The sequence below is a fragment of the Salmo salar genome, chromosome ssa05 (genome assembly GCF_905237065.1).
Source record: "Salmo salar chromosome ssa05, Ssal_v3.1, whole genome shotgun sequence".
NCBI lineage: Eukaryota > Metazoa > Chordata > Actinopteri > Salmoniformes > Salmonidae > Salmo > Salmo salar.
In genome coordinates, this window is record NC_059446.1 from 80,284,138 (window position 1) to 80,296,329 (window position 12,192).

Consider the following 12,192-nt stretch of genomic DNA (forward strand, 5'->3'; position numbering starts at 1 on the left):
GAGTGGCAGCTTGTTCCGTGTGACAGCCATATCACTCCAAGAGGACAACCACCTGCCGATGACATTCTGAAGAGCAACGGATCGCTAATGCTAGCCCATTTACATAGAGGACCATGCTTAAAATACACAGGGGAGAGTGTAGATACACCACTATTCCTGTTTATCTGAGATTGAATCCCATATCCCCGTGGGACAGCTAATAGGTGTACAGTGGTATTCTAATTTCCCTCCTTAGAAAAGTCAACTGGGCTTAAGAACAATTAATTAAATAATGTTACAACAGCAATGAGTAATGTGTTAGTTATACAAATATTAAAGGAACTTATATTTAAAACCACTATCTGGATGTATAATGGTAAGATAAAACTACATTCCTATGAAATAGTGTTCACTGGGTGAAATGAAAGATAATCGGAATATTAGATACTCTGAATACTGTATATTAATTCAAAGTACAGGAAGCATGTTTCCTTGTAGAAGCTGGACAAAGGATTTGATTGAACAAAGACACTACAGTATTTGAGATGCAAGTATCGAGTCAGGAGAACCAAAAGGAAGACTGTTTAATTCTCTAACGATACAGTGTATGAATCACAGGAGGCTGCTGAGGGGAGAACTGTTTAATTCTCTAACGATACAGTGTATGAATCACAGGAGGCTGCTGAGGGGAGAACTGTTTAATTCTCTAACGACACAGTGTATGAATCACAGGAGGCTGCTGAGGGGAGGAGACTGTTTAGTTCTCTAACGATACAGTGTATGAATCACTGGAGGCTGCTGAGGGGAGGACTGTTTAATTCTCTAACGATACAGTGTATGAATCACAGGAGGCTGCTGAGGGGAGAACTGTTTAATTCTCTAATGATACAGGGTATGAATCACAGGAGGCTGCTGAGGGGAGAACTGTTTAATTCTCTAACGACACAGTGTATGAATCACAGGAGGCTGCTGAGGGGAGAACTGTTTAATTCTCTAATGATACAGGGTATGAATCACAGGAGGCTGCTGAGGGGAGAACTGTTTAATTCTCTAATGATACAGGGTATGAATCACAGGAGGCTGCTGAGGGGAGAACTGTTTAATTCTCTAACGACACAGTGTATGAATCACAGGAGGCTGCTGAGGGGAGGAGACTGTTTAGTTCTCTAACGATACAGTGTATGAATCACTGGAGGCTGCTGAGGGGAGAACTGTTTAATTCTCTAACGATACAGTGTATGAATCACAGGAGGCTGCTGAGGGGAGGACTGTTTAATTCTCTAACGATACAGTGTATGAATCACAGGAGGCTGCTGAGGGGAGGAGACTGTTTAACTCTAACGATACAGTGTATGAATCACAGGAGGCTGCTTAGGGGAGGAGACTGTTTAACTCTAACGATACAGTGTATGAATCACAGGAGGCTGCTGAGGGGAGAACTGTTTAACTCTCTAACGATACAGTGTATGAATCACAGGAGGCTGCTGAGGGGAGAACTGTTTAATTCTCTAACGACAGTGTATGAATCACAGGAGGCTGCTGAGGGGAGGAGACTGTTTAGTTCTCTAACGATACAGTGTATGAATCACAGGAGGCTGCTGAGGGGAGAACTGTTTAACTCTCTAACGATACAGTGTATGAATCACAGGAGGCTGCTGAGGGGAGGACTGTTTAATTCTCTAACGATACAGGGTATGAATCACAGGAGGCTGCTGAGGGGAGGACTGTTTAATTCTCTAACGATACAGTGTATGAATCACAGGAGGCTAATGAGGGTAGAACTGTTTAATTCTCTAATGATACAGGGTATGAATCACAGGAGGCTGCTGAGGGGAGGACTGTTTAATTCTCTAACGATACAGGGTATGAATCACAGGAGGCTGCTGAGGGGAGGACTGTTTAATTCTCTAACGATACAGTGTATGAATCACAGGAGGCTGCTGAGGGGAGGAGACTGTTTAATTCTCTAACGATACAGTGTATGAATCACAGGAGGCTGCTGAGGGGAGGATGGCTCATAATAATGTCTGGAACACGGAGCGACATTAAACACATGGAGATCATGTGTCTGATGTATTTGAAACCATTCCACTTATTCCACTCCAACCATTACCACTTCCTCCCCAATTAAGGTGCTACCAACCTCCTGTGGTATGAACGTAATCCTGAGAAACCATAATCTCCATGTCCTTCAGTTAGACAACTTTAAAAGACCTTTAAGAGATCGTGCCTTGTGTTTCATTCCCAGGCACACAGCCAGATGTGCATCCCCATATTAATCAGGCAGCAGTCTCTCTTATGAGGGAGAAGGATTAGCCTATCACTGTCTGGAGACTGAGGTTGATGGGGTGGGGGGTGGGCTGTTGTGAGGCTGCTGACTGGGGTCTAGGAGAGGGGCTTGCTTCTGGGTCGTATTCATTAGGAACCAAACGGAAGAAAATAGACTGAAACTATGAGTGATTATACCTGAACACACCCAATAATTAAAAAAAGGTGTCCCAATGAATACGACCATGGGTTCCTTGTTTTTGGGGGAGGGGGGTGTGGGGAGTGGTTGTTATGATCTTTGACCCCCTCCCCCTCTTGTTCCCTAGTGCGTCAGCATCAGAGGAGAGGAGAGAGGAGCGAGGAGCGTGGGGAGTGTAGTGGGTCCAGGGTGGTGCCCTGTCCCTCTCTGAAGGAGGTGGTGAGTGCGTCTATCCCATTACTGCGTCAGCGATGCGCAAATACACGACAGGATGCAAAAGCTCCGCTCCAGGGACCAAGGGACCGGCCCTCCCACTCCGGGTATATAAGGGTCACTCCTGCACCTTCAGGAGAAGTTTCCCGCTGTCTGTTCCAGCTGTACTCCCTCTACTGTACACTCCTCCTCCTCTCCTCTACTGTTATCAGACTGTTGAGCCCAGCCTGTGTGGACTGACTGAAGGTAATTGAACTTTGTGTGGCTATTTATTTTTGTAATTTTTCTGCTGTGAGGTCGCTGGGGTTATCAGTAAAGAAGCTTAATGAACACTTGGAGCATGGGACTAATTCCTTGCACAATGGGTTCTCTACAATTGAAGTACAGGGTTTAAGTTCAGGTCAATGAGTGGAATAATCCGACTTGGTTCCAGTCAATTATGTGAGGACGTAATTGTGTTTTTCATATGAAATCTGTCTTGAATGAATGTATCGACATTCATTAACTGTACCTGGTTTGATAAATGATGGTGTGTCCTGACTACTGTTTAATATCTGCTGTTTTATCGCTGCCTGGAGATACCTTCCTTCAGATTGCTGTCCCTCTATATTTGTTTTAATTCTATACAACCCAGACAGTTCTTGTTTGTTGAATCTACATGAATTATTCACTAGTCCATTGGTGGCATGGTGGTGTGAAATCACAGACATCTTCACCCTGGAGAGTACTTTTCAATGGCTCTTTAAACAGAGAAGAGTCCGTTTTTTTCTGCTTCTGAGGCATCTTATGGTAGAAAAGTCAATTCTCCTGACTGGAAGCTGCCTAATGGTGTTGGTCCTTTCCTCCAGGATTATATTACAACAGGAAAGACTCATCCATCAGTATTACTACCCTACAACTTATATGATTGGTCAATTCATATTGGGTGGGAAAGGGCACTTTTATTTTGTTTCAACAAAATGTATTGTTTTGGATAATTGCCTTCTACCCCTGTGCTGCATAATGCAACAAAAAGGTTTGAGTTGTGTCATGAGAAGAATATCATGGTATTCCTTGTAAAACGTATTTTTTTAAATAGACTCAAATGTAATACAGATCTATGCAGTGATGTTAATTAATGTTCTCTTTTGATGCTAATATTTTCTGATGTTCTGTCCATCTGTCTCTCTGTGCCCCCTCCCTCTCTCTCTCTCTGTGCCCCCTCCCTCTCTCTCTCTCTCTCTCACTCCCTCTCTCTGTGCCCCCTCCGTCAGCAATGAATGCAGGCATCTGTGTATGTGTACTGCTGGCTGCATTCTCTGGCAGCAGTTTGGGGCGCCCGTCGCACTCGCAGGATGAGGACAAGCCTGAGCCTCCCCAGCTCGACAGCGTTATGTCTCCCCAACACACACGCCACACCCGCTCAGCGCCCTCCAGTGGCCAGCTCACCCCCTTCTCCAAACCGGCAGAGGACGAGGCAGAGGACCCCCGCACCAGTCTGCGCGAACTACTGGCAAGATTGATATCCAGGAAAGGTAAGCCATGACATCTGTTAAATGTTTATTCAAGTAAAATAGAACAATGTTAAAGGTTTGTTCATAAAGATCATATTCTAGGGTTGTATGTTATCACAATCCTAGTATCCCTCTCATGTATCAAGTCACCGTATTCTCTATGTAGTGCACTACTTTGACCAGGGCACATAGCGCTCTGATTAAAAGTAGTGCACTAATTAGGGAATAGGGTACCATTTGGGGCTCAGGACAGTGACCTTGTATGAGTTTTGGATTGGCATCATCTCCACTCTGATAGCTTTCCCATCTCTATAGTTAAAGCACTTTTCCTCTGAGGAAGAAGAGAAGTCCCACAGTATGAGACAGACAGCCAGGGAGGAGAAAGTTGATAGTGGGAATTATCCAGACTGAGAGGAGACCTTCCCTCCAGAGGTTTTCATCACGTAACAGAGAGATGAAGAAATATGACATCGTTAGAGAAAGAAAGCCTCCATCCTTCCTCTCTCTCCGTGCTTCCTCGTCTGTCATTATTCATCTCTCTGGGTGTTGTTCCCATCCAGTCATGGCTTTGTCATGCTGCTGTTGTCTGGCCCTGCTCAAACTGGACTTTTTGACTTTTATAAACAATCAAATAAATGGCTATATTTTGCCCTTTTAAAAGGAACTCCACAAAAGTTGTGTAGGTTAGTGCGGTTTGTAGATCTCCTTAACTCCTCTGAAGAGTGCCAGAACATTTACACACAGAAGAATGAACATTTACACACAGAAGTACATGCCAAAGAATGAAACAGACAGTGTCTCCAGTGGATTGATAATGACTGACCGGCACCAGTCCCTGGGATGATGCTGAGCGGACGTTGCTGAATGGTTCCATCAGATAGCTAGCCAACACTGATTTAGTCAATTAACAAGTGTTCATTTGTTTTAATCCAATAGGTCTTCCTTGATCCCTGGAATAAAAAATAGTTAAGAAACATGTTATGATCCAACATATCAAGGAGTTGTGTTATCATGATCCCAAACAGTCATAAGAACGGGATGCTTTCTAGGAATAATTATATTATGTTCTTTCATCTAATGATACAATCAAATGAATAAGGTTATACCAACAGGAGACTCCAGTGCCCGTTACAGTATAGATGTTATGTGACATCTGTCTCTGTTCCAGACATAGAAATATATATTATATCCATTTGCATTACAATATAATGTAGTATTTAAAGGGGCAATCTGGGATTCAAACAACGCACAACCGCCATTTCTTTGGTAAACAGCTGAAGGATTGTGCTGGAGAAATGTAACCCCTCATATTCCCTGGTTCCAGGATCATTCCAGAGGAGCTCGTCCCTGAGCAGCAGAGCCAGCGGTCCGGGTCCCAGCCACAAGATAAAGGACAGAGACTATCTGGGCTGGATGGACTTCGGACGCCGCAGTGCAGAGGAGTACGAGGAGTACTCCTCATAGAAACATACGGACCACCACTAAATTCATCTCAATTATCAGAATCGGAAAACAAAAAAATCATTGTCCCCCAAAAGCTATATTTATTATGATGTATTTGATGTAAATGTGTTTGTAAAACTGATATGAAGCAATATATATACAGTACGTATACAGATTTTTGAAGAAAACAAAAAAGTTTCATGCTTTTCTTACATGTGCCCTACACACAGTCCGATGTCCTTAAAACACAGAGATATCTAATCAGACAGATTTTGTAGTAGAATAAACCAAGCCTGCATAATATACACACATCCTTTTCCATAGTTTTTCCAAACACTAAGGCCTTGGGTTCATTGTAGTCCTAAGTGCTATGCAGTCTAGTGCATTTAGTGGGCTCATGACTTGCTCTATTTGTCACTTACAAATAATGTTACACAACAGCTCATCTGACTCATATTTGCTCCCCTATTATGCTGGACCACAGTTGCCACACATTGTTTACAGCTCTAGTCATCACTGAGCCACAGAGATGCAGCAGCATACAGCAAGATCCTCCTCTTAATGCAGAAGGTACAGGGAGGTTAGACAGTGAGAGACTACAGTGGGTGTATTAGCAGCACTTAATGAATGTAGGTCTGAAAGTGATACCTCCCTGAGCAACTTGTCTTCTTATAGACCCACTGTACCTACAGCAGCCCAGCACATCACTCTGACTGAATTAAAGAGCGTTTTTGTTAACGAGCCGTCCTCCAAATCTACTTTTTCAGACACATGGCCTTAGGGGGTGATTGTAGCAGCAATAACAGAGGCAATATCACATCTCAGTCACTAAATAGAAAAACCGGAACACAGAGGAGACAAATACAGCTTGGGTTTTTACATTAGACAACGCACGCAGCTTAACAAATATTGGATGGAGTACCACTTGGGTGTATTGGAGAGACAATGGCATGGCTTGGATTGCACTGTTGTGAGCATAAAGCTTGGCTAGCGCTGCACTAATGCTAGCACAGGTGTCCCTCAATGAGCTGATTTAATTATTTGCGACAGGTGTTCGATGTGGGATGGGAGACAGGAGGCGGGGAGGATGAGGGGAGGAGAAGGAGGGGAGGATGAGGGGAAGCAGAAGAGGGGAGAAGGGGAGGGTGAGGAGGGGAGCCTGTGGGGGCAGAGGGGAGAAGGGGAGGATGAGGGGAGGTAGAGGGGAGAATCGGGGGGATGAGGGGAGGAAGAGGAAGGGAGAAGGGGAGGATGAGGAGGAGAGAATGGGAGGGTGGGGAGGGGAGAAGGGGAGGATGAGGGGAGAATGGGAAGGTGAGAATTGGGGGGCGGAGGGGAGGCAGAGAAGGGGAGGATGAGGGGAGGTAGAGGGGAGAATCGGGGGGGATGAGGGGAGGAAGAGGAAGGGAGAAGGGGAGGATGAGGAGGAGAGAATGGGAGGGTGGGGAGGGGAGAAGGGGAGGATGAGGGGAGAATGGGAGGGTGAGGAGGAGGGGAGAATGGGGGGTGGAGGGGAGGCAGAGGAGGGGAGAAGGGGGGGATGAGCGGAGGTGGAGGCGAAGGGGAGGATGAGGTGGGAGTAGGGAGGGATCTGTTGCATAATAAAGCATGACAATAAAATACAGAAAAACATGAAACATCTGCTGCTGCTGGGGCAATTACACGTATTGGTGCCCATTTACAACAGACAGTGGCTGACTGCTGGGTCCACATTAGGCTCAATGAGATGCTAGAAGGTTGGGACTGGTGATGGTGAGACCCCACAGGGAGACAGTGATTTGACAGACCTAGAGAGAGATGGCAGGTAGGGGGGATTATGTAGGACCACTAAACATTTTGGAAAACTTGTTGTAGATCCCAAAAAGGATGAATCATTTCAGTTCCTTGAATATATTTTTGGGGGCATCAACATTCTCTTTTGAAGTCTATGATAATGCAAGTTAAAGGTCAATTTGATCATCAATCGGTTTGTCAGAAACCAAAAATATCACTAAGAAAATGTGAATATGTTGAATAGAACAAGAGCTCCAGCATATTTAATTGAACGACCTTATAATAATGCAAAAACAAATTGACATAAATAATTAATTGGGGGGGGGGGTTGCATATTCCTACTCCCCCTAAGACACTCGAAGGGAGTGGGATCATGGCCAGGGTCACCATTGTACAGCGCCCCTGGAGCAACTAGGGTTAAGTGCCTTGCTCAAGGGCACAGTGACAGATTATTTATTTCACCTTGTCGGCTCCGGTATTCAAACCAGCAATCTTTCAGTTACTGACCCACTGCCTTAACCTCGAGGCTACCTGTTACGTTTTATCCATCTATGAATATCAAGTGGATTGTTGTTCAAGTGGATGTGTGATCATGTCATATGTGCCCACTAATTACGAACAAAAGAGAGGACTTCCATGAACATGGAGAAAAGGGCACTGAAAGAGCACTTAGGGGAACATTACCAGCTGAATGAGTAGTGGGTTTATTTCTGCTGCTGTCTGTAGTAATGGACCATCAACACAATGCACTTGGCTCCAACAACACTGAAATTCTCAAATAGTCATCTAATCGCATGAAACTGAGGCCAAGATCTTTCCCATGTGAACATGTTGTAGCTCGGTCCATATTGTCCTCATAAAGCTGTGTGGACAACAGTATGGTGAAACACCATGTACTATACAGTTGTCAAGTACATTTCTTCAAAAACGCTTCATTATCATGAGGACTTTTGATGATTAGTGCTCCAAACATTATGTTATTATTTTGTCTTTAGTGAACTCCAACCAACAATACATAGACGGATAAATAAAAGACATGAAAGCAAGCAGGTCATATCAATTGTTTTATTGATAATAGCCTTTTTTGCAAATTGGTGCTCTTGAAATTCCGGAACACAAAACCCTTGTTTTTTGTTTTTATACCAGTGTTCTGACCACTTCATTGCCTGAACAACATTTTTGTCCCTTATATATATATATTTTCTAGTTTATTAAAAAATAGTTAACATGGCTAAATTCATTGCATACATACCATTTACAATGTACAAGTAGTATAATAATAATTCCCTTTGTAGTTGAAATGCAGTAAAACCATCATTTAAATCAACAGACATATGGACATAATATTTTCTGCTGTTAAACAATACATTCAAAGGACATTCAAGTTACACACAATGTCAGCAAGGATGAATCTCTACTTCTGTCAGAGATTAATGATAAATAATAGGTGTTTCTTCTTTATTTCAACACATGTAGTGCATCTCTCCAAGATGTAATGAGAGCTCATCTTCTCTGCAGTTAAAACTCCTACGAGGAGGATATCCTCAGAACACAAAGCAGTTGTCTGCTCATACCAGGGTGGAACCAGAGATCAGTCAGTCCAACAACAATGGAAGTATGTCAAGTATGAGGCACTAGGAGGTATTCCCTCCATCTCTCCGTTCCACATCTTCATTTACAGTACAGTGGCTTTAGTTTAAAGCTAACAGTTCAGTCACCAAAGCTTGTTACCAGAAAGATGAAAGTCAGAAGAAAAATCTAACTTGTATAATGTTTCTCTCATAAAAGTCAACGGCATCCCTCCCAGAGAACTCTCCTACACACCTTTTGTATTGGGAGACAGCAGTTAGTGGGCCCTGGTTGAAATGTCCTGTATATCTGATTATCACCTTAACCAAATGACTCAAGCCTTTCTTAGGCTATCTAGGCCTATAGGTAAATCTTTCAACAACTTTATACACACACAAGTTCACATACTCGCACTGCACACAAATGTCTATAAATCATGTTGGTCTGTTACAATGTATCCAAGTTCAAACCATAGCCTATTCATTCACGGCAAACATCCATGCATCCCTCTTAGCTTCAAGTGTGGCTCCTTCCCACTCTTTATTTGGATAAACTCTGAGGTGAATAACATGTGTTGTTGCCCAGTATTGTGCTAGCTAGTAGTATGAATACTGTACCTCCAACATTTCATTTCCTCAATAAAGGTCTTAGTTCTGTGCATATTGTCATGGATGTCACTGAACACCCCTAAATACCACTTAAGGTGCGTTCCCTGGTACTGCTTGCCACTCATTGGCTAATTAACAGGAAGAGACAGTGTTTTATCTCTACATGTATACGTTTAGACCTGGGAATAAAATAAATAGATCTTTAATATGAGTTTACCTGGGCTTGGAAGCGCTCCGTTTCCTAAACAGATAACAGGTGCTACAGTACATGTTCTTCAGCCTACCGATCTGCAGGGCCAATCAACAATAAAACAGTAACACATCATGGTACTATTTACTGAGGGATGTAAGGAGAGAGACAGAGAGAGAAAAGCTGGACAGAGAAAGAAAAGCAGGACAGAGAAAGAGAGGACAGGAGAGAGAGAGACAGAATACAGAAAGAGAGGACAGGAGAGGAGAGAGCGAGACAGAATAGAGAAAGAAAGACAAAATAATTAGCATTGATACAAAATGTTCTGTAAAAAGAAAGGGCATCTCTTTCAGGCACAGAGTTGATTTGTCACAGACCGGGGCCTCATACAGCAGCTATATATACATCCAACTCATCTGACAGGTGACAGACAGAAGAGAAAAGTCAACATTCATTCACCCATCATTGAGACTAGTCTGTCTGGGGAGCTTGGAGGAAGAAGCCAGGAGCATGTCTGTGGGGCTGTGGGGCCCCGGGCCCTTCATAGCCATGCCGGCTCCTACCATGGCCGGGTAGCTGCGGTTACGGCGGATGCCTGCGTTCAGAGCGGGGCCGAGGCCCCCTATGGGACTGGTCACCACAGAAGGGCAGAAGTGGGAAGGGCGGTGGAGGCCGCTGAGGGGCCCCAGCATGGTGGGCCCCGTGGCCCCTGATAAAGAGGGGCCGGCCCCAGCCACGCTGAAGCGCTTCAGCTTGTCCACCAGCTTCAGATTGTGGACGCTGACGTCAGTCTGACACTCGCTGTCTGCTGACTCACTGCTCCGGGCCTCTGCCCTCACCTCCTTCAGGATGGAGCTGGCCGGCTTCGACGCCAGGAAGTTGTCATAGGGGGGGGCGCTGGGACTGAGGTCGAAGGGGCCCACGGGGCTGCTGGGTTTGGCGCAGAGGGAGCGGTGGGTTGGGGAATTGGGCGGCATGAAGGGTAGGGTGTTGGGGGGCCGCGGCGGTAGAAGCGACGGTACCCCTCCAGTGGGGATGGAGGTGCTACAGTCTGCCCGGTCCCAGCTCTGAGGGTTGTAGACTGCTGCAGAGATGCCTCGCTCCTGGAGGAGCCGCACCAGACCTCCACTAGTGCTCATGGTCTTGGTGGAGTCTCTCAGGTTGGTGAAGGACTCGGCTGCCAGGCTGAGGCGGCGCGGGGTGCAAGGGGTTGAGCAGGGGGTAGATCTGACGCTGCTGCTGCTGGTCATGACGCAGAAGGCAGTAGGGCCCGACATAAGGCTGAAAGAGGGAGATGGAGAGGAACACACACAGACAGTCACACACACACATACTGCTATACAGTCAGCCATACTGCTACACAGTCAGCTATAAAGGCAGATATACTGCTATACAGTCAGCTATACTGCTATACAGTCAGCTATAAAGGCAGATATACTGCTATACAGTCAGCTATAAAGGCAGATATACTGCTATACAGTCAGCTATAAAGGCAGATATACTGCTATACAGTCAGCTATACTGCTATACAGTCAGCTATAAAGGCAGATATACTGCTATAGTCAGCTATAAAGGCAGATACACTGCTATACAGTCAGCCATACTGCTACACAGTCAGCTATAAAGGCAGATATACTGCTATACAGTCAGCCATTCTGCTACACAGTCAGCTATAAAGGCAGATATACTGCTATACAGTCAGCTATACTGCTATACAGTCAGCTATACTGCTACACAGTCAGCTATACTGCTACACAGTCAGCTATAAAGGCAGATATACTGCTATACAGTCAGCCATTCTGCTACACAGTCAGCTATAAAGGCAGATATACTGCTATACAGTCAGCTATACTGCTATACAGTCAGCTATACTGCTACACAGTCAGCTATAAAGGCAGATATACTGCTATACAGTCAGCTATAAAGGCAGATATACTGCTATACAGTCAGCTATAAAGGCAGATACACTGCTATACAGTCAGCCATACTGCTACACAGTCAGCTATAAAGGCAGATATACTGCTATACAGTCAGCCATACTGCTACACAGTCAGCTATAAAGGCAGATATACTGCTATACAGTCAGCCATTCTGCTACACAGTCAGCTATAAAGGCAGATATACTGCTATACAGTCAGCTATACTGCTATACAGTCAGCTATACTGCTACACAGTCAGCTATACTGCTACACAGTCAGCTATAAAGGCAGATATACTGCTATACAGTCAGCTATAAAGGCAGATATACTGCTATACAGTCAGCTATAAAGGCAGATACACTGCTATACAGTCAGCCATACTGCTACACAGTCAGCTATAAAGGCAGATATACTGCTATACAGTCAGCCATACTGCTACACAGTCAGCTATAAAGGCAGATATACTGCTATACAGTCAGCCATACTGCTACACAGTCAGCTATAAAGGCAGATATACTGCTATACAGTCAGCTATAAA

The 12,192-nt window shown here is 44.7% G+C and overlaps 2 protein-coding genes across 8 annotated transcripts in view; one reads left to right on the forward strand and one right to left on the reverse strand.

Moving 5' to 3' along the window:
• The first annotated feature begins 2,797 nt into the window (after positions 1-2,797).
• cck-l (cholecystokinin-L) lies at positions 2,798-5,775 on the forward strand. Its single transcript, NM_001139521.1, is given in 3 exon segments — positions 2,798-2,905; positions 3,913-4,173; positions 5,477-5,775. Coding segments are annotated over 2 exon segments (399 nt in total). The 5' UTR covers positions 2,798-2,905; positions 3,913-3,914; the 3' UTR covers positions 5,617-5,775.
• A 2,644-nt stretch (positions 5,776-8,419) lies between these two features.
• Positions 8,420-12,192, reverse strand: part of LOC106573947 (trafficking kinesin-binding protein 1) — an 89,910-nt gene continuing 86,137 nt past the window's right edge. For 5 of the 7 annotated variants that reach the window (XM_045719096.1, XM_045719092.1, XM_045719091.1 and 2 more), the window contains one exon: positions 8,420-11,016. In XM_045719096.1, coding sequence (XP_045575052.1) covers positions 10,191-11,016 — 826 coding nt within the window. In that variant the 3' untranslated portion in view covers positions 8,420-10,190. The remainder of the gene's footprint in view (positions 11,017-12,192) is intronic. The other 2 variants (XM_045719097.1, XM_045719098.1) reach the window with 2 other exon arrangements.